Source organism: Argiope bruennichi, chromosome 2 (genome assembly GCF_947563725.1).
Source record: "Argiope bruennichi chromosome 2, qqArgBrue1.1, whole genome shotgun sequence".
In the NCBI taxonomy this organism is placed as follows: domain Eukaryota; kingdom Metazoa; phylum Arthropoda; class Arachnida; order Araneae; family Araneidae; genus Argiope; species Argiope bruennichi.
The window spans coordinates 98,179,552-98,202,998 of NC_079152.1; the positions used below are offsets into that span (position 1 = coordinate 98,179,552).

At 27.8% G+C, this 23,447-nt stretch overlaps 2 protein-coding genes across 7 annotated transcripts in view; one reads left to right on the forward strand and one right to left on the reverse strand.

The window, feature by feature from the left end:
- Positions 1 to 10,149, forward strand: part of LOC129960043 (serine/threonine-protein kinase ATR-like) — a 74,256-nt gene extending 64,107 nt beyond the window's left edge. For 3 of the 4 annotated variants that reach the window (XM_056073064.1, XM_056073075.1, XM_056073089.1), the window contains 4 exons: positions 2,255 to 2,340; positions 3,146 to 3,239; positions 7,102 to 7,215; positions 10,050 to 10,149. In XM_056073064.1, coding sequence (XP_055929039.1) covers positions 2,255 to 2,340; positions 3,146 to 3,239; positions 7,102 to 7,215; positions 10,050 to 10,109 — 354 coding nt within the window. In that variant the 3' untranslated portion in view covers positions 10,110 to 10,149. Of the gene's footprint in view, positions 1 to 2,254; positions 2,341 to 3,145; positions 3,240 to 3,775; positions 3,882 to 7,101; positions 7,216 to 10,049 lie in introns of all 4 variants that reach the window. The other variant, XR_008783515.1, reaches the window with a different exon arrangement.
- A 218-nt stretch (positions 10,150 to 10,367) lies between these two features.
- Positions 10,368 to 23,447, reverse strand: part of LOC129989660 (3'-5' RNA helicase YTHDC2-like) — a 60,768-nt gene continuing 47,688 nt past the window's right edge. For all 3 annotated transcript variants that reach the window (XM_056098092.1, XM_056098091.1, XM_056098090.1), the window contains exons 22-27: positions 22,344 to 22,641; positions 19,366 to 19,658; positions 18,068 to 18,219; positions 17,100 to 17,184; positions 14,798 to 14,985; positions 10,368 to 12,412 (exon numbers count right to left, since the gene is read on the reverse strand). In XM_056098092.1, the coding sequence (XP_055954067.1) occupies positions 12,349 to 12,412; positions 14,798 to 14,985; positions 17,100 to 17,184; positions 18,068 to 18,219; positions 19,366 to 19,658; positions 22,344 to 22,641 (1,080 nt within the window). In that variant the 3' untranslated portion in view covers positions 10,368 to 12,348. The remainder of the gene's footprint in view (positions 12,413 to 14,797; positions 14,986 to 17,099; positions 17,185 to 18,067; positions 18,220 to 19,365; positions 19,659 to 22,343; positions 22,642 to 23,447) is intronic.

Sequence of the window (23,447 nt, forward strand, 5' to 3'; positions counted from 1 at the left end):
ACCTGGCATTCTGCACATGAAAGTACAGTGAGAATGAGACTGCAAGCTAAACCTGGACTCGGAAAACATCACACAAGCCCACTGTTGCGGTGTTCACAATGCATGCTCTCTACTCCAAGCTAACTGCAGGCGACAGTGAGTTGCAGTAAGTGGAACACATCTGACAGGTCTATGAGCATATAGGCCAATCTGTCCTAAGCGTCTGTACATGGTCTGCCTGGAAACTGTCGTACCAATGGCTAAAGAGAGCTGACGAAACAGATCAGATGCTGTGCTCCGTCTGTTTCTTTTGTATGTAACTGCCAAATACCGGTCCTCATTCAGCTTTGTAACTCGGGGGCTACTTATGCTGTAACATCTACTCACATTACCATCATCCTGGAATTGTTGCCAAAACCTGGAGATGACACTCTGGGCAATTCCAAGTTCCTCGGATACTTCCAGCTGGGTACGCCCACATTCCAGAAGGCCTACCAAGTAAAAAATCGTCCAAATGCATCCTTTGTGTCATAACTAAGCAGTTATTGCACTGAAAGGCTTATAAAGCGCTTGCGAACAATTTTACTTTTTTGCCTAAATTCCTTATACATCACTGTTACTCTCTCGTCATTGTGACGTACTGTCGGTGTCATCTGATGGCTTCCTGCAATTTGCATATGATTTTTGAAGATGTGTGTAGTCATTTAATGCGTGATATATGTATTTTAGAGTTCAATTTCTGTGTGACTCTGAATTATCCTTGATTTATGGACATGATGTAGAAAGAGAACTCTGATTAAATCTGAACATGAAATTTCTACTTATTTAACATTGCATTCTTACTCTTTAAAAAAATAGTTTTAAAAAATTGCAATTTCTTTCTATCTAATCAGCAATATTTTCAACTAGTGTTTGTAAAATGAAATAAAATAAAAATAAAGCACAAAACTGTTAACTTCAGGTTAAATAAAAGTTATAATCTTTAGTTATAATCACCTTGCACATAAAAGTGAATAGTTGTTTCAGCATGTTGAAGTAAATGTAGATATGGTTGAATAAAGTTTGAGACAGTATTCAGTATGCTGATAATATAATTCCTTCCATTTACTTATTTTTTAATGGCAGAAAGAACAATCAGGATTTTTATTTTCAGTGGTTTCTTTTATTCATATATTGTTAACAAGAATTTTATTTTAGAACTTTTATTCAAAATAATATAAACTTGTTGACATATATGCTCTATAAATCCAGATTTTCTCTAATAGAGAAAGAAAGAAAGGGCACATATTTCTAGCTTTGCACAAATGTTATAACTTAAAGCATAGGTATGAGTAATAGACCAATTTTGTCATGATGATGTATAATTTTTAAGTGCTTGAATGTAATAATATGGGTAATTACAGAGCAGTTATCATTAAGTTTAAACTCACTGTATATCAAAATGTATTACATTTTTGAAAATAAGTGTTTCATAAAAAGAGAAGTATTTCTTCCCAATTAGTTAGTGTTCTGTGTAATCTCCTTCCCTGTGTAGTTTGCCTTGAAATGGTAATGCAACTGTTTCCAAAGACTTTGGATTACTTCATTGGCATGGAGCTTGGTTTATTACAAAAATATTATGTGGTGTGATTCATAGATAATAAGACATCAATTCAAAAAATTAGTTGCAGAATAACCATTTTGCAATTGATGTGATATACATTGACTGATTTTATATTCTTTGAAACACTGGGTCTTCCAGGCTGCTTTAATAAGCAAATGTCCATGAAGTGGCAAAGATAAAGTAAAATGATCTGATAGCCCATCTTATCTGTTCCATGTTTTTTTAGAAATGTTCAATGAACTAAAACAAATGGTGAATACTTCATTTATTCTAAAATACAGAATGTCTTCTGCTTCTTCATTGCCATTTTGTGATAAAGTTATTATTTGATGTAAGAATGAATTTGCAATCTATTCTGGTAGCACGTGAAAAATAAAAACATAAATATAAAAATTTAAGATCTTTTGCACCTTCCAAATGGCAACAATTTATATTTATATAATTTACCTTGAAGATATTCAAACCTAATTAATGCTTTGCAAAAGCACTTAAATCTCAAAAGAGGTGCTTTGAGACTGGTATTTTCTTATTACAGCAGAATTTCATCGCATTTCTCGTTCAATAAAAAACAAGTATTAAAAGACCAGATATAAGAAAATATTGAATTATTGCATTTATTATTACATTTAAACTATATGTATATATAGAACAATGTTGTTATTGTATTTCCAGGGACCAACAGGATATGAAGGTGCTTTCAGAAAAGCTTGTGAAGTAACTATGAGAGTAATGCGTAGCAGAACTGATGCTCTCATGAGGTATTTTTTTTCTTTACAATTTAGATGTTCTATTAATTATTCTTTAAATTGACTAAATAAAAATAAATTCAAAAGGCTGTTTGATCTCCTTTACACTTTTTCTCATATTCTGTAATAAAGATGTTATCCCCTGCGTAAAATTATAAACCTTGGGTAAGGTCGTGAAGGCCTTGCATAGCATTGGTAAACAGTAGTTAAGAAATATTGATCTTTGAAATGACTTTATACTGAATCTATCATTTTATCCTTGGCGAGCATTTTTGATGCATTTTTTTCTGAATTATTTACACCAAAATCTCATGCAGAACTACAAGTGCAGTTACAAAATCAGATACCAAATTTCATTTTTTAATTATTGCATTTGCATATTCATGAAACTGCAGGCCAACAAAAAATCTCTGACAGAATTGATTCTAAATTCTATAAGTATTTACACTTTAGATGTTAAATATGTGTACCAAATTTTATCCATCTAATGCTCTTATCATTTTAACTGTCATGTTAACTTTATTTGAGCAGACAAAATTTGATAGAAATCTACAAATTTGACATATAGACCATAATACTAATTTTATACTACCGTTCTCTCTTTTTGGTTTTTATTTTGTGTTAATAATAGTAATTTGATGTAAGATTATCTAATTCGTGCTATTATGCATTTATGTTTTACTAATTCAAATTCATATTTTGTAAATTTATGATTTTTAACAAATACTTATAATTATAGTAATGTTAATTTGGTAACAATAATGGATATTATCATTTCATAATTGTTGATTATTGTATAGAAATTTTTTCCTCCTAGTGTTTTGAGACCATTTGTGCATGATCCTTTAGTGGAATGGAGTAGATCTAAGAATTCCAAAGCTCAACATGATGGTGAAATAATAAATGAGCAGGTATTAATAAAAAAACCGACATTTTGAAATTTTTATTTTCTCCCCCTCCTTATTTTATGGAGGTGGGATATGAAATTTTTGTGCTTCTTTATTATGTGTAGTTTCATATTATCTTTAATTTATATATTTGTTAAAACATGGCATATGTAAATTGGCAAAAATTCTTATCAGTTCAGTTTTTATTTGACCTGTCTTATTTAGGAAAAGAATATATGAATAAGTTTAGTGTTATACTTACATGACATATCAATTTGAACTTTGCTTCATATTCTAGGGAATGTAAAATTTGTTTATTATTAACAAATGAGTTACTGAGATTATTGATTATAGAAAGAAATGCCTTATTCAATCAAATAAATGACAAGTTTTCTTTATATTTGTATTTTTTTAAATGTGTTGTTCTGTTTAATAAAATTTTATTGTTTAATTAGTAATGTAAACAGATTTTAATCTAACAAATGGCATACATTAGAGTCAAATAATTACAATTTTCAATTATAATACAAGATTATTCTTTTAAAATTCTTGTTACAAAGCAACATACAACAGCAACAGTGCAACACAAAACCTGGCAACTGAAGTCAATCTATTTGATGCTCAACATTCTGGAAAATGAAACAGGAATAATCTCACTATCATAAGGCAAGAGAATACAAAAGGCTGTATTTTTTTTTTTTTCTGCAACAGCAAACTTTGATACTAGATGCTTATATTTAAAAAATAAAGAAGTAAATTGGATCAGAAAGTATGAAACGGTTTAAATAATATAGACAAACAATAGAACCAATAAAAAAAAAGTTAGAGACATTCCTCCAGTCAGGTTTGATAACCGCAATAGTTTTGGCTGCAGTGGTGGCCAAAATTGTGGACACTTTTGAAAATCGTTATGTTTTTTAACTTTGTATGCTTATAGAAAATGTTACATTTCACAAAATGCAAACTCTTACATATCATTTTAAAGGGAATTTAATGCTAATTTCAATACAAAAAGCAAAATTCAAATATTTACTATACAAAAAAGTTATTCTTACTTTAATCTGAATAACAAACATAGTGATGAAATGGACTGTAATTTCTAACTTTCCTGACAAATCACTGATCTTGTTCTGGCAACCAATCAAATGTTAATAACTGCTAGCAGAAGCTGACATCATTCTTAATGTTGGAACAAGTCATTATTGTGCTTTTTTCTATAGAAGGAAGATTGTTTTTTATGTAATGAAGTTGAAACTTTGAAATTTTGTTAAACTTTCTAATATATAGTTGGAATTTTTGTAAATATTTCTAATATTTAGTCAAGAAGCAATGACATGAAATAAAAGAATAGATTGGATACCTAGATACAGAACTAAGTTTATTGTGTTGCATGAATGTGGTCTTTCCTATGCTGAAATTGCAAGATAGGTGGGTGGTTCAGTGACTACATCTGGAGTCCGAAAGTTTTGCTTACAATATCAGAAGACAAATTCAATAATAATAATTAAAAAAAAAGCAGGAAATGACTGGAGAAGGTGCACCACATCTGTTCAGGACATAAGAATAAAAAGACTATGTCTCCAAGATAGAAGACTGTCATCAGAAGTCAATTGAATGATGCTGGCATTTATGTCAGGCCAAGAACAATCAGGAGAATATTTTTAGATGTTGGACTAAGTGGTAGAATTCAATGAAAAGGTCCTTACCTCAATTTACAGCAGTGTATAAAAAGATTACTGTGGACAAAGGAATGCAATAATTGGACACATGATCAGTGGTCACAAGTTATATGGAGTGATGAAACAAAGATATTGTTATTCGGTAGTGATGACAAAAATATGTAAGACATAGAATAGGCAAAGAGTTACATCCTGACTGTATTCAGGCAACTACGAAGAACTCAGTGTTATGATTTGTTCATGCATGTCAGCAAATGGTATTGCGCTTCTCCATGTTATCGATAGGATATTAAATACAAGAAAATACATTGAAATTCCATCAGTGATCTCTTTCCCAACAATACATCATTTACTTTTCAGCAAGATTCAGCTCCTTGACACACAGCAAAAATATCGAAAGTGTGGTTTAGTACAAAGAGCATTGAATTGTTATCATGGCCAGGAAACAGTCCTGAGCTCAAAATTATTGAGCTCAGGATGAGCTCAATAATTATTGTTAATCAAAATCAAATTATTGAGCTCAAATGGATTGAGTCAATCAAAATTATTGAGATCTTATGGCACCGTTTGAAAACTCTTGTACATATGAAGTGTTCATCAAATAAAAGAGGATTAATTGAGGCTGGCATCATGCAATAATGAAGGAAGAACCTAAAACTCTCTTCAACACAATGAAATATCGGTATGAAGCTGTAGTAAAAAAATAAAGGCTACCCTACTAAGTACTGTTAACTCATCATTAGCATCTAATGTACCTCGATAATTATTGCTGCTCAACTTTTTTTGTATTGTAAATATATGAATTTTGCTTTTTGAATTGGATCAGTATAAAATTCTCTTTAAAATGATATATAAGAGTTTGCATTTTGTGGGATGTTACATTTTCTATAAGTATACAAAGTTAAAAAGCATAAAAATTTTCAAAAGTGTCCACAATTTTGACCAGCACTGTATATTGTGATTCCATTGATAACTAGGTTGAATATCTATTATTTTTTTTAAAAAATAATAAATTAAAAGTGAAGCAAAATTTTGGCATTTACTTTGCGATAATTTCAAAAATATTACAGCAGAAAAATAATTTTTGCAGCATCTTAAAATTCAAAAAATCTTTTAAATGAAACCAGATTTTTTGCTATATGATTTTTCTTTCTATTTTTAATTAATTTTTATAAAATATTTTTAGTATATTTTATAACAATATATTTTGTTGTTGAAATCAAACTCATATTGTGCTTATTATTGTTACAAATATTTCTTCCATCCCTCGTTCTTTGTTGTGATCAAGAAATGAAGATTCAGCTTATTTTTTTCCATTTTGAGTAGACTTCGGTATAAGGCAGGCTTTTAATAAATTTTATGATATTTTGTTGTAAATAAAATTAAGTGCAGAATCAAGCAGGGAGGGGAAAAAACTTTTAGTGCCTTCATTTTTAAAAAATGCTGCTTCTTTCTGGGATATAAGTAGATATATTAAAATGTAGACAGAAAATTAGAGTAATAACATTGTTATTATATTCACTCAAACAATTCAGTCTGAAATTCCAAAAAATTTCTTTGATATTTCAGCAAATTTTACTGATAGAAACATGAAATTGCATATGCTTAAAGATAAATGTAAAAGAAACATTTTATTAATTGATATTTTTTCACTGAGTAGACTATATAAAAATGTGATTTTTGTAACTTTTAATAATAAACTTTACAGAAATGAAAGTGCTTGCATGTAATTGTATACTTTACTTAATGAAATTTTATAACTGGAAATACATGTCTAATTTCAGTGTTTAAGAAAATAAATATGTGTTCCTATTTTTTGGAAGACCCTGTATATGTCTAAAGATTTAATTGTTCTTAAAGAAAACGAGTATGTGAATCAGATTTACCCCACAAATGTAAAAGTTTAATTCACCTACAAAAGCATTTTTGCTCAGTCCACTAAATAAATAATAAGTTACATTACATTTGTTTTTCATTCCATTTTTAAAATATCTCATAACTATTGTGTTTAAATATGCTTGCATTCAAACCTCAATAAAATTTTATTTTTTTGGATTTATTATCACCTTACAATTAGCTTTAATGTTTGAAGATATTCATCTGTTCAAAATAATGTTAATTAAGTCATCTCCTAATTACAGCTGATGATTTAATATGACTTATGATAGTAAATTCATGATTTTCATGCACAAATATATTTTTCCAAGGGTTTGACACATGTTAAAGATATCGAGTTGAGGCTGAATGGAATCATTAAGTATAAAAACAAACGGCAGGGATTACCACTATCTATTGAAGGTCAAGTCAATCATCTCATACAGGTATAAATTATTTTTCATATTTTGTAAAAAAAAAAAAAAAAAAAATTACAGTTTTCATGGTACGATTTTTCTAATATTGTATAATTATATAAAATATTTTATCATATATTTTTTTATGTATAAATGGCTAAATACTTAGTGTTTGATTTTTTTTCTTATCAAAAATTATATCAGACAATAAAATATAGAGGGAATGAGTTTGATCCAATCTGCCATATAAAAGAGAGTAATAGAGAAACTCATCTAGATCATAAAACACCACGGCAACTTTGTCCTATCTCTTACCGTTTACAAATTACAATACACTCCCGAGTATCTGGTTCGCGACTATCTGGCTTCTGTACTCTTCGGCCTAGTTTTCTTTTATGGTAATTAAATAAGGAAGGTTAAGAATTAAGTCGTCTATTACGGACGTTTTCAAAACCTAAAAATGTAAGTTTTGACTCTTTCGTTACCTTTTCGTATCTGTGTAATCATTTATCAGTGAAAAATAAAATCAGTTTGTACTAATTTTCGTAAGAATTAGGCCCACGATTTACATTAATGTTTTGTTTTATGTTTCCTGCATTTTAGTCGGGCATTAGAGAACTTCTGTTAAAATGTGAACAGTTTATATCCTTTAACATACTTTTTCTCTAATAAAATCCTGAAACATGCAATATAGTGTATAAACGCATATAAACTACCGGTACAGAACCTTTAATTTTAACTCGGTATGTTACCGGCAACTGCTTCTATGATTCACCGAGCCGGCGCCCACGTTCACATTGAGATAAATGGAGAATTTTAGTATTCAATAAGAAATATGAAAATACGTATTATAAAATAAATTTTTGTATAAAAACTTTGTTATCTGGTATTGGTGGGCAAAGAAATGAATTCATAGAACTCCGGCCTATCCAGCTAGTCCTTCCGCCACATTAGGCCGGATACTCAGGAGTGTACTGCATATTTATAAACGGTAAAGATAATTAGTTTATAAGTAATTGTGCTATCAGTAATCCAAATTTAAAAAGTTTCTGGCCGATCTAAGCGTAAAATAAGAACACATTTTGAAAGTGTAGGAAAAGTCCTATAAAATGACATCATTTTCATTAGCATACCTGGATTCAAAGCCGAACTACAAGCACTGAAACTTTGACAAAATGTAAAATCGAATTGTCTTAAAAATTTGTAATGTTGAATACCGTAAATACCTTTCTAGTTGCAATAAATCTTTACACAAAAATCTTCCATTTCAACAGCTTTGGAATAAAACATATCAGTGTTCTAGTGCAAGAAAAAATGTAGTTTTTTGTAATATCTCACTAAAATCGGCCTTCTTCAAAAAAGATTTTCAAGAGTCCATTGTTGTTCTTGATTTTAATTTCCTGTCCAACTGTTTTAGTTAAGTTCAGGATAGAAATTCTAAAGACAAATAAGAAAAGTAGCATTTTTATTAAGTATTAAACACAACGATAACAATCCAACAGATATTTTCATATCGGAAAAATTCATATAAGTGGATATACATATATTTTATTTATTCATACATCCTTTCATTTACCGATTTTTCGACAAATGTCTTTCGAAGAACATCGATTTTTGATGTATTGCAAGCGAAAATCTAAATTTCTCCAGAATTAGAACATTGATATAATTTATTATAGGCTTATTGGAAAGCTAATATTTTTTTTTTTTTTTTAGTAAAGCAGCAAATTGCAGCTAGAAAGATATTTGGTATTCGCCGACAATTCGAGTTTGCATTTGTAGCTCGGCTTTAACTGTGTTCTGATGAAAACGATGTCGTTTAATAGCATTTTGCTTGCTCTTTCAAACTACATGCTTATTTTACGTTTAAATTTGTCAAAAACTTTTTAAAGTAAAGTTTTATACGATTAGTAGCATAATTACTTTCTTCTGCTAAAACTTGCAAATGGTAAGAGAAAAGGTCGTTATGAACCACGTGGGTTTTTCTGCCACCCTCTTTCGCTTGGCAGATTAGATCAAACTCACCTTACATATATGGTGTTGATTAATATTATCTGATAAAATATTATCCAAATTCTATTAAAATAATGCACAAATTAGAAATGCAATAATTTTTTTATTTGTTCGTAAAATATTCAATATTCCTTGCCTTTTAGATCTTGTTAAACACATTTTTGTTCCAATAGTAAAATGAGAGCTGTTTAGCTTCTTTTTCAGAACGCTGGTCTTAAAAATGCCATGCTCATTTGCATGTTTGTTAAATTTCTTTTAATGGCTCAACTCCATTAACTCATGGGGATAAATTAGAGCTTGCTTATCATTTTAAGATTTTCAGTTTAGGCACTAATGAACAAGTTTGCCAAATTCCTTCAGTTTTTTTTTTTTTTTTAACTTGCTGTAAAGAGTATTTTTAACCTTTGAGGGTTTATTAGAAAAGATTTTCCATAAAGATTGCCTCGCCATATTTTTAATTTAGCTGACTGAAATATGGGAATCAAGTCCTATATCAGTTTGCCCATTATTTTTTTTCTTTTTAAGTATCTTTAAAGTTTGATTATTACTGTAAATAATTTTTTACAACTATTCAAAACATTTTCAATTCTGAGAAATGTATAACTAAATATTATCTTCAGTAATAATATTCAATTATTGAATGTTTCGTTTAAAAATAGAACTTCAATAAATAAATCAAGATGTTGTTCTACAATTTTCTAACAAACAGGTGGGGGGGGGGACACTATGGTTTGTTTTATTAACTTATAAATATCTGATTTGGATTTAATGTATTTGTTTCTTACTATCAAGTTGAAAATTTATAATTAAAGGCATTGTATCTTAATACTTTTTTCTTTCTCACTTTTCAGGAAGCTGTAGATATTAGGAACCTTAGTCAAATGTACATAGGATGGGCAGCTTATATGTAAATACATCGATATTGGTATAGAAATAAACAATTGTATTAAGATATATTTTTCCTTGAAAAGATTTTTATGCACATATCAATATAAATTAAGAAAAGAAATTAACTTATGTGTTACAGCATACATTAAAAATCCCCTGTGATTGATTATTCACAATAATCATTTAGGTTAGCTAATTATTAGAGTGGTTTTGGTTTCCAGTGTGTATTGTTAGAAAATAACTATGAATTCTTAAATTTTCTAATTCAATAAAAACAATAATCAGTTTTAAACACACCTTTATTTATATAATATTAAACACTTAACATTTGAAGTTCAATAATTTAAACACAAAATATTTACACAGTAATGAATAATAGATTCCACATCATTTAGTTTTTAAAAATTTTCTTGAAATACTGTTTTGATATTATGGACCTTTCAGATGTACATAAAATACAACACAGAATTATCGCTTATTTTTCTGTCTCGCTAACAAACTAACATAGGAGGAAAGAAAAAGAAAAACTTGACAAAGTCATTAAAGATTCAGAACAAAAAAAAAAAAAAAAAAAAAAAAAAATTGCAATACTAAGTATGATAATGTGTGACATATTCAAGAGGTGAACTGAAATTAGTGTGTTTGATAACTTTTGAAAAAATTTTCACATGCACACGCACAAAAAAAAAAGAAGAAAAAAAAGTTTTTTAAAATTGCATATGGTGTGCATATTTCTATAACAATTTTATTTCTTATTTAAAGATCAAACGAGCCAAAATCAGTGTTTGATTTTACTTATAGATTACTTTAAAAACTAACATTCACTACTTTAAAGATCTCCATCAAATGAGTTTTGATTGCAACAAAATAATGAAGTGCAAATGCTCCTAAAACACATTAAACTTACTCATGATTTGACTGTTGGAAGAATAGGGTATGCATCTATTAAAATATGAATGTTCCTCCAGGAAAATTGCAATTGCCAAGTCTATTTCCAATAAACTGTAACTCAACACTAGATATTAATCATCAAAGATCATCTAAATAAATTTCATTATAAAACTTGAGAGAAAAATTTATATAATATCAATCAACTTTATTGCATTTATGATTTTCACAAAATTGATGTTTTATATATCATTATACTATTTCTCATCAGATAGCAAGATCTTTTAAAGAAAAAATATAATTAATTATATAATTTATTACAAATGTACTTTGAGAATATCTGGTACAAACGTGTTGCTTACTTTAGGATTAAAATACCAAATTTACTCCTAAGAAAAATATATCTGAATCATTTTTATTTCTTCTATCATAAAATATGCTACTGCATTAAAATTTTATGTTTTCTCTTAGTTACATAACGATTCTTAGATCTGCCAGCAGACCTAATCATTGCCTCTAAAAACTATAAAACTCCACTTTTGGCACATTCAAATCTAATTGGTAATCATAAAACTTCTTTATTAGTATTCTGCAGAAGTTCAGAACATTTTATAAATATAATGTGTTAAGAAATGTTTCTGAAATATATCAATGCAATTATTCTCTTTTGTAGCACATTTTTTTTTAAACATCAAGAATTTTTTTTAAACTATATATATCATAAATTATACAGTGTACATATTTCAACTGCTTTATTCCATTGCTTAAGATATTTTTTTCTATCATGCATATGGAAGTCAAGAAAGAAAGATATTACCTAAGATCTGTATATTATGTTTCCCTCCTCCCCTTAAAGTTTTTGCAGTCAAAACCATTAATATTCATAAAATAAGTTATTTGTTTCAGTTTAAATTAACATGATGATTGTTTTATTGGATTCATTTTGGATATTAAAGTTACATGGGAAAATAACAGTTGCATTTCATTAAAATAAAATTTCCCTTTCCCCATGAAAGGAAAGGACATTAAACAAAAGCAATCATTCTGTTTGTCTTTTTTCATTTATTAGTTACAATGACGGAACATGAATAAGAAATCTTTTTTGCTATCACTAAATTTATTTCAGTCAGCAGTCTAAAATATAAACATTGCTGTTAACAATAATTTAATGAAAATAAAATAAAAAAGATGCCAAAATTATAATTTATTATGAAAGAAATAAAAAAATAATATGGAATTAAAATAGCTGCTTTATTATCAAAAGTATAACATAACAAATAAATAAATAAACCATGCAAGTAGAACTTAATATTTTTACATAAATTATTTTGGGGAAAAAAAATCCTATTATTTTCCCTCATTGGAACAATGAAACTATCCTTTAGTTTCCGTTTGAGATTTTTTAGCACGATTTCTCCTTCGTGGCTTTTTTTGCTTCCTATATAATTAAAAAATAATGGAAAAATATTAAAACAACCAGAACTAGTAAAAAAAATAAGCTAAAAATTTCTGTAAATGCAAAAGTAGTTACTATTTGTTTGCTTTCTAAAGCAAATATTATTTTATTACAGCTGAATATCTTTTTTTTAAGCACAAATATTGTTTGAATATTTATATTTAAAAAAAATGTACAAAAAAAACTTACTTTGAACATTTTGACATACAAAAGTTATCCAGTAAGAAACTTCTCTTGTATCAACACTTTATTTCATTGATTAGAAGAATTAACTTAAGAAAAACCCATCATTTACTCAATAAATACTTTTTCCTGAACTTTCAAGTTTAGGTTTTAAAACTAAGGTTGAGAAACTTTTCACCACTCCTTGCAATATACTTAACAGCAAACTTTCTCTTTGAATAAAATCCACAACTTGTTATTATATTGGTGATTTAAATAAAATTTATAATATTTTACAAATCAATCTATGATTTATCACAATTGTGCAAGTATTCATGAAAACCAAAATAAAGCCAGCAGAATTTTAATATTAAATTACGTATATTATTCTGTAATCAGAGCCAACCTTTGGAAGAGCAAGATTTTTGGGGGAATAGCATTCAATATTACCTGGATTCCAACCAACTTTTAATAAATATTAATTTAATTAAGAAACAAAAAACATTTTCATTAGTGAATTAAAAATACAATTTTTTTATGGAGTTTATTATTTAAAGGTCTTTGTTATAATTATTATATATATTCTAGATTCTCAAAATGATTTATTTTCTTTCAATTTCACTACCAGGTAATACCACTAAAATGCAGTGGTTAGTAAAAGTAAATCAAACTACCACATCAAGAAGTGAATGAAAATCCATTACAAAGTATAATGGGAAGAAAACTAAATTATATATCTCAAATGCATGGAGATTAAATAAAAATAATTTCCAGATTTAAATTAAAATTAGTATTATTATTTGAATGAATCTGTAGAAAAGAATTAAATTATATTATTTAAGACTATCAAAATTGCTATAAAAGGTTATCTTGTTGCAGAAAATTTTTTTGAAATTCAATACTGTTTTGAAATTGAATTTCCATTCATCATGGTTATGTCTGTGGCATTCAAAAAACTTTTTTTTTTACTTCTCATTTGAATATTTAATAAATTTTCCTTTTTTTTTTTTTTTTTTTTTTTTTTTTTGACTGATTTATTTTAGGAATATATTAATTTATATCTGCATGTATTTAAAGAAGAACCTTAGATCTATTAAAACAAATCATGTTTCTGTAAGGAAATAATGTAAAAAAAATATACAAAATAATGAATGTGGAATTAATTAATTCGGTGCTGCCACAAAAATTTATCCAAAGTTATAAATTGAGAAAAATTCCTTAAAATGCTACAAGAGAAAATGATTAATTGTAAACTAAAATAGGCAGATAAAATATATTCATAAATTTTTACATCTTTTTAAACATTTATTAATAATAAACTAAGAAATTAAAAAATATTCACTGATAAAAATTCTAATGATTTTATAATAAACTTATTAAATTTTTTAAATTTATTTTTGGATATGTTGAATAGCAGTCAAGTATGGAAGGAATTCCAGTATTATTGGAAGCAACTGGGTAAAGACTGGCTCTGTCTGTAATATGTTACCTGCTATCAAAATAATTTATTTCTGACATATACATTTTCAATACTATTATTAAATTTTTCAATAATTTCAATTTCTTTCTTCAGAACAGTTCTCAGATCTCTCTCCTTTCTTTCCTTCCTTATATTCAATATATTTTTTTCCAACTATCAAATCCTCAAATAAAATTTTAAAAAACAAAAAAAACTTTAATATTGATAGGATCTGAGGATTTAAACTATTTCAAAGATGAAAATTAAGATTTAATAAATATGTATTTAATTAAAATGAAATATTTGCATCTAAGTAAGAATAATTTACTTTAAACTGAATTCAAATAATTTGACTAAGGAATTTTATTCTAAAGTTTGAAAAACATCAAAAAGTAAAGTCACAATTTAAAAAATAATGGATAATTATTAGTGCCACAATGTTATTCTAAAGAATAGTAAACACTAAGCATATCAAATATTTACACTGAAGTCACATACAAACACACAATTTTTAAGAACATTTAAATTACTTATTCCATATATTTGGAAAGATTACAATTACAGCAAAATATTTAAATACTTATAACATTTCCACGCAAATATAGAGACTCAATATAAAGATTTTAAAATTAAATGCTAAAATTATTTTGGATCACAGTTGAATATGTGTCCAATATAAATTAAATGAGCAAAATTAAGTATTTGACTGAGACCAATATTTTTGATTAATTACTGTTGGATCATACCACGATGAGGAAGAAGGCAGATTTTGATCCCACTGCATTTGACTTCTGGTTAGAGGAGAAGAATCAGAAAAATTTTCTCTGCTATATACCATATTCCTCTTACTAGACTTCATACTATCTGCTGTGAAAACAGGTTGCCCTTTTACTATCAATTTGCACAAGGATTCACCAACACTTGGTTCTAGTTCCTAAAATAATAATTATTTACAATTACAATTCTGCAAAACATATACACAAAAAGAAAAACACTCATTACATACTTCACTAACTTTAATAGATTCCTATGAAAAAATGTATCAATATAATAAAATTTCAAATATATTTGTCATCAGATAAAAATTAAATGTAAATCTGTAAGAATAGTTAATGAAGGTATACTTTTGCATAAAGAAATTGTGGACCTTAAGCATAGCCATTAATGCCAAAAATGCTCAGATTTTTATTTTCAAAATCCCACACAAGTGTTTTATACTTGAGTGAAGAAAACTGAGTAAGCACAACCCCTCCCACCATCACTTTTTTTTTCTCTCTCTTTCTTTTTTACTGATTGAAAACAAAATTTGGCACAGAATTATAAATGTTTGGCATCAAAATCCTACACCAAATTTCATTTATCTAAGTTGGTAGCATTTACATGAATGGAAATATGCAGATGAACAGACAGTCAATTTGTTCACAGATTCCCAAAATTTGATCTGCATTGGATCTTAAACTGTATATTAAATTTTATCCATCTAGCTCTTAGCATTTTTAGCTATCATGTTCACTTGCCCTTACGCAGTTACATAAACAAAAATATTTCCATAATGGTGGTGGGGGGGTGGAAATGTAGGGGGATTCAGAATGTCTGAAACAGGGAGATGAATCTCCAATTTTGTAAGGATTGCAATATTTATTTTTTCTATACATCATATGTCAGAAAGTAAAAGGAAAGACTTAACAATATAAGATTCAATTATATATTACAAACTCAAAATGTTTAAAATCTTATAAATCATTCTGTCTGAACATTTTATTTCTTCAACAAATACAAACAAAGATTAATAACTATTCACTGATGCCCAATTAGAGATTAATAGGGTTAAGTGAAAAGAAAAATTAACCAATATAAATATTAAGAATATGTACCTTCTTCATACCATTCTTTTTATGCAATAAATAATTTTGAAGAAATATATAATTGTCATGTAAAATTTAAATGCTAAACTGAGCTTAACTATTAGGGGTTAAAACCTGCCCTTATCTTTTACTTAGCTTTTTATGCATAGTGGGATATATTTTAACCCATTACAAAAAGTTGAAGTTACTCATAGTCATATAGTTCAATATTTTACTTAAATTTTTTCATTCCGATAGCAATGCTATACATTAATGGGAAATGTGTAAATAAGTGAAAAAAATTATACAAATCAAAACGCATCGGTAAGTTATGTGTGTTGCTGTGATTAAGATTGGAGCATTGGATGAATTTTTGTCATTCTTAAAAGTATGTGCTTTTTCATCAGTGTTTAAATTGTTTTATAATAAAAAAAAACACACACACACACATTATTTGAGTTTTTTGCTAATTTTTAAGTTGTGAAGTGGTGGGATTATATGTTCTACCCAGTAAAGGAGAGACTTATTGAAATGTTTTCTCTCTCTCTACTTTGAGTAATGTTTTATAATAAAAAATTATGTGCAAATAGAATTTTATTTTCTTTAAAATCATATGCCTCAAAGAGTCAAAGGAAGGGGCAAGAATGAAAATCACATACCTCCACAAATGTATTGTCACTGCTTTTCCAGAAAAAACTGTGTTAAACATTACCTTATTCCATTCTAATCTACCATACCTTTATAAATTTTCAAAAGGCAGAAAGTTACTTTTTCAAAGACAATAATAAATCTTGGAAATAAATGTTTCAAAAAGAGGTAGATTATGTGTACCAAATACTATATTCACTCAAAGGAAACTTTTTCTTTCCCATTGCATTTAAATCACTAAATCTAACAATATTTTTGAAAAATTACCAAAATGTCACAAAAAGCTCCAAGACTTGCATTCTGTATGAAATATCATATTTATAGAAGAGTATTAAATTTTAAATATATTCTCATCAATAAGCCATCTTTTCTATTTCTATACACTTTGCTGAATATTTAATTTCAGCAACTTAAAAAATGATTAAATCATTAAATGATAACATTTTACATGTTTAGTAGTGAATTTTTATTAGAGCTAAAGATTAACCTTCTCATCAATTCTGATATAAATAAATTTCCAAAAGAAAAAATGTTTGTAATTAAGAATGTTATTTACCTGCCCATCTCGTGATATCTGAACTTTTCTATTTTCATTCCAAGCATTTTGTAGATGTCGAGTACTTTGAAAAGGGATATTCGCTCTATCAGAAAAAAAAAGTGTTAAAAGAATTTTTACTTTGTTTAACTTTGTTAAAAAAATATCTCAAATAAATTTCACAAGCATTTTATAATAAATTTAATTTCCTGATCAATCCCTAAAGTAACAAAAACAATATACTTTAGATATTAATGGTTAATACTACTTTATTTTATTAATTTCACAGCAGCATAAGAAGTTTTTCTAAAAAACAAGAGCCTTCATAATGGGTTCCAGAAATTCATATAATATACCTGAGTAAGTGGTCTCCCCAAAACTTTCTCTCATATTCTCTAATAAACTTGTCATGCCAGAGAACACTTTGCATGTCAATGCCATACAATAGTTATGAAATACTGTTTTGGCATGAACTTAGCAATTTTACTGTATCTGTTCAACTCAATTTTCAATTTCAAGTTAGAAATCATTTCTATTAAGCCTCATTTTACAAAACTAATTCAAAAACATATGCGATAAATTGGCATATTAATTTAACATTTAAGAATTTATTTATTAATACAAAACTATTCACTTTGAAAATAAATTCTTAAAACTTTTTGTTAAATTCATTATTTGAAAAAGTGATCCCACCACAAAAAATTCTGAATTCTACATAAAAATGAATGTTTCTTATAAAATCAGGAATATTAGTTTCGAACTCTTTAAAATTTTATGTTTAGTAACATAATATCATCTTTAGAGGTTCCTTTACAGCCTTTTAAATTTTCAAATAAGTTAACACTACAAATATGTGCAATAAAAAAACTATAGGAATATGCAAGAATTTGGCATCTTGCCATTAAAAACTAATTAGAAACAATAAACTTAAATTATTGAATTAATGTCCCAGACCCAGAAAATGATGAACGTGGAATAAGAATTGTTACTTTTTAATCCATTCAATCTGATAACATGTTCCAAGATTAGCTGCACTGAATTCAGGAGGACGTTGGTCTGAAAGATGAGGTGTAAAACGAGCAAATCCTTGAAAATGCCCACTTCCTTGTATCGAAAATATTAAAATAACTTCTTTTCCTTCCTAAAATAATATAGAGAGGATAGACAATTTAATATAATATCAGTTTTTAAGAAATGACAAGTAATTTTCTAAAATTAGCTAGTACATAAATGAAAAACATAAAAAATTCAAAATTTATCTCTAATTCTCATTTATCTCAATCATGAGTTTATATTATAATCATCTAGATCTATCTATAACACTGGGCTGAATTAAAAATATTACCACCCTTTTGGTCTGCTTCATTATCAAATACAAAATCCCAACTTTTGTTTTTGCATATAATAATAATAATCTAATAATAATCTTTGCATCTAATAATAATTTTTTTTACTGTTTAATTTGACTCAAAAAAATTTGGTTGATTTTATCAATATGCTTTAAATGTTTTTGAATAATTAACTAAGATATATTAAGCTAATCTGATATTCTTTGATGGTTTAACAAGGAATTGCATAAATTTTTATCCTCAAAACATCACTATCAGGTCTTTCCAAATGAGACAATACCAAAATTATCCAACCTAAATCTAGAAAAACTCATTTAGCATTTACAGATATCCAAAGTGATTAAATGAACATTATAAAAGGGTTTTTTTGTTGTTGTTGTTGTATCGCTATTTTTCCAAAACTTGAATAACAAGAAATATAGTATATGCAACTCTTTTAGTTTTGGGCTAGACATTTCATATATATTTAGTTTTGGGCTAGACATTTCATATATATCTCTGTGTGTGTATGTATGTACAGAAGCCCCTTTTTCACCATAAAAAAAAACTGCCACTTACTAAAGCATCTTACAAATCTTTCACGTACACAATCAAAAGATTAGAATTTAACAAATGCAGATATGCAAATACAACATTACTTTATGAATGCCAATTAAATTTTTCCTTCACCCAAAGTTAACATATAATTAAATTGGCAGTTTGAAAAAAAACATTCATTTCCAAAAAACAGAAAAAATTCTATTGCAACAATTTTCTAAAATTAATTTTGTGGTAACAGTAATCTGTCATTAGTAACTGGTTTCCAATTACAGATGCACATAAGAATCTTAAAATATATTAACTACTATAGACCAAATTGACAAAAGTAGAAGTTTTATCACTGGCCATAAAAAGTTATTCAGTGACCTAAAGACATCTATATACTCAATAAAACTTACTTTCATAGCTGACATTAATTTCCGTTCTGTTGTAGCTGTAAATGCCCAAATATTCTTTGCCATTGAAACTTCCACAACTCTTGAAGTATTTGCTTTTATAATAAAATATCGAATTCTGGAATTAGTGACACAAGGCTGAGAAAATTCTTGCTTTGAAGACATTTGAACTGGATTGAAAGGCATGGACATTGGACTGCTTTGCTGACTACAGCTACTAAATGAAGAATTATAACTTGAAGGAGATGTGGCAGCATTAGACATGCCTGGCATTTCATCGGAATAACATGATAAGCCTGAAAAAAAATGTATTTGCTAAATAAATGTATGTAAAATTACATATATTTAACTTAAATTATGAATATTATAATATTTAAGAACTGCATTTTGGAATGTGACTAATATTTATTAAAAAATACATAAATACTCCAGTGGTGGTTTGTCTACCAAAAATGAAAAAAGAATATGGAAAATTAATCAAAAAATAAGAGAGAAACAAAATGAGGTTGCATATTGGTGAACATCCAAGATTTATTTACTACATATAGTTAAAAGATAATAAAATATCGAGGATAAAAAATCGAAGATGATATTTTCTCCCTAAGAAATTAACCACAACTGTGCTGAAATTTTCATAGCTCTGATTTTGTTCCCGAGCACCTGATACATTTTTTTTAGTCCTTCTCTCGCCTAAGTTTCATCTTCCTTTCCTTTATTTCTTTTTCTGTACTGCTTACTGTTTTTCATTTTAAATATTGCTTCTTTTCTTTTTCATACTTATTTTCTTCTGCAAGAAATTACTTACTAAAAAGTGACATATCATTGATTTTCTAAAATATAATTCAGATAATTAAAAGATTTTTGTTACTTAGTATTGCTCTTTTTCAACCTTACAAGCAGTCAATTATCTAGATCTAATAATTTCAACTTCTTATGAAATGAACATTTAAAGTTGAAAAAAGGTTTACAATGTCCTGGAAGTATAGACTCAGATATAGAAATGGAACATTCTAGATTCAAGATACCATTCTATCAAAGAACAACTATGTAAGTGGGTCTGATGCACTCTAAATCCATCAAGACCAAATTTCCTCCCATTAGCATTGTATAGAAGTTTGGCAGCATTCTCATCATCTGGCCATGATTCAAAATTATGATATTCATCCCAATATATCCCAGTGTCTTTATCCCAAATCCCAGTGTTTTTTAAAGCAAGATTAAAGTAAAAATTAAGTAAAGTTGATAAAACATCCTTTTTGATATTTAGCTTGAAAGCTAAAGGAGATTTTAAATACGAAATCTTAAGAAAAAAAATATGCAAATAAACTTGAAAAATCTGCTGTAAATGTTTATGTGAAAAAACTAGAAGAGATGATGTGGCACATTATTTCCCAAAAAGTTTGTAACAATGTCCCAATGACTCATGATTTCTATATAGAAGTGTCAATATATTATGTAATTTTCAGAATTGGTATTTAAAATTTTAATTCAATTTCATAAATCATCATTTTTGCATACACTTATCTGGATTGAGAAATAACTTTCAAAATGATAATTTTGCATAGACTCGAGAACCATTTAATAACAAAGCTCTATATGCAATTATGGCTGCAGAAAAAACAACTCTTTTGACAATACAATGAAATAAAATTCAGCAGCCATATTAACCGAAATTTAGTTGTCAGTAAAGGGTGAAAAATCAATCTTAAGTCCTAAAAACTCAGAGAACTTAATTTCCATTTGCTACTGCTAATTTGAGAGAAAATGGTTTTTTAGCAACTGCTGTCAAAAAGTGTAGCTGAATTTAGTTTAATTCCACCATTTGAGAAAATATGCAACAAGATCATCTCTCAACCTTATTATAATATTTATTAAAGATTGCTCAATAAAGTTTTATACAAATTAAAACATATTTTATCTATGTATACCTAAGCTATACAAAAATATTGAATATTTTGGGAGCAAAAGCACTTGCAGCAGTTTTACAGAGGGTATCTTGGAAAAAATCCAAATAGATCAAGGCAGCCAAGAATTTAAAAAACACTGGAACCACAAGCTTAGAGGATTAAACTGCATTTGTTTTGTATTAGTTTGAAAAACATATTTGCAGCACTGTTAATTTCGGAGCTGAAATAATGAATTCCACTAAAATAATTATTTTAATATTTATATAATAAACTATTCATAAATAAAATCAGATTTTTTTTAGAGTGAGGACTTTTTTTTTAATGAAGAATTTAAAAAAAGAGTAAGGTGTTGGTGGCTAGCTATAGCTCATAATTATTACAAAAAGAAATGCTATATACTTGTGTTCTCATTATCATCATTACAAGCTTAATTTTATTTAAAGAGAAATATATAACTTTATAAATTCTATATATCCCAAATCAGGAATTAATTAAGCTTAAATAAGTTTTTAAAAACACATCTTTTAATTTTCAAAATATATCCTTTTAAAAAATAAATAAAAATGAGGAATCAATTGCAATTGTTAAGTAAAATTATGAGACAGCATATTTTATATATATATATATATATATATATATATATATATATATATATATATATATTGAGTGTCTAAAAACTGATTGAAATTTGAGCAATGTAAAGAAAAATTCTGCTTTAAATGGAAAGAAAATGGAATCCTAACTTTCTTTAAGTTTAAAAATTTCAAAAAATTATAGTTCTGCACAAGTAAAAAATATATCACTTGAAAAATATATTGTTGAAATTCCCTACACTCATGAAAAATTATGAATAGGGTGGAAGGAAATCTATGGATAAATAAAGATATTAAAAGTTTGGGGGGGGGAGTAAATTTTGAAAATTTTTGTAATCATTTTTTAAAATTTATATCTAGAAAAAGAAATCATATTGAATAATATAAATAAAATAATAGGCATTTATGGCAAACAAATATTTTCTGACACATCACATTAAAAATTATCTGAAGATGTAAAACAGGAATTCAACAAACATACCAGATGAATGATACAGATTATTTGGATTAAAATAACTGGGACTTCTGTGGTTTGGACTAGCTGACATTGGTTTTCTTAGGTGAACAGGAGATGTGTAGTCAGACATTAAAGGTCTTGGCCTCTGACCAATACCAATAGGTTGCTGTAAATGCAGTGCTTGATCTTCTGCTACTAGTACACCAGCAATTGTACGAATTACAGTCTCATCTGCCTGAGTTAAGCCTTTTGTTGGAGCATGCATGCGCTTTAAGAACAGTGCATGCCATTTCTGACGAAGCTGTAAGACTAGACGAGCAATCTAAAAAAAAAAAAGAATATATTTTTAAAAATAAATATGTGTGAGTGATTTTAAATAATTTTTGTTATTTTTGCAAAAATCTATCATTTTAAATAAGATTTTCAGGATTTTTTTTTATTTTTTTAAACAATCAGTCATGATAAATACAGGGTATTTATTTAGTCCCGGACCCATTTTGATGTTTAATAACTCATAAAATAATAAAGATAGATTAAAATTAATAACATAAATGGTTAGATAGACTCAAAAAGTTTCATGACCCATGTCAATGAACTTCCACGTGTGCCCCCTTCGTCGCACGGAGAATATCAAGTCGATAGTCAATTTCACGCCAAGTAGCGGCAAGCATGTCGGCATCCACAGAGCCTATTGCGGTTGTAATTCTGGCTTTTAGGTCATCAATGTTCGACACTCTCCTCCTGAAAACGTTGTCTTTTACAAACCCCCAAAGGAAAAAGTCCAGCGGCGTTATGTCAGGTGATCTGGGTGGCCAAGGAATTGGACCTCCTCGCCCAATCCATCTTCCTGGAAAATGGTCATTCAAAGAAGTACGAACGATGGTACCCCAATGTGGTGGCGCACCATCTTTTTGCAAAAAGACATGTGGCTGAAACTCTTCTAGTTGTGGAAATACGAAGTTTTCCAACATGTCTAAGTATACGACCGATGAGATCGTCTTTTCTGTAAAAAAGAAAGGCCCAATGACTCGGTCGTGCATTAGTCCGCACCACACATTAACCTTTGGGAAATCCCTTTGTGCCTCACGGTATTCATGGGGGTTTTCAGATCCCCATATGCGCACATTA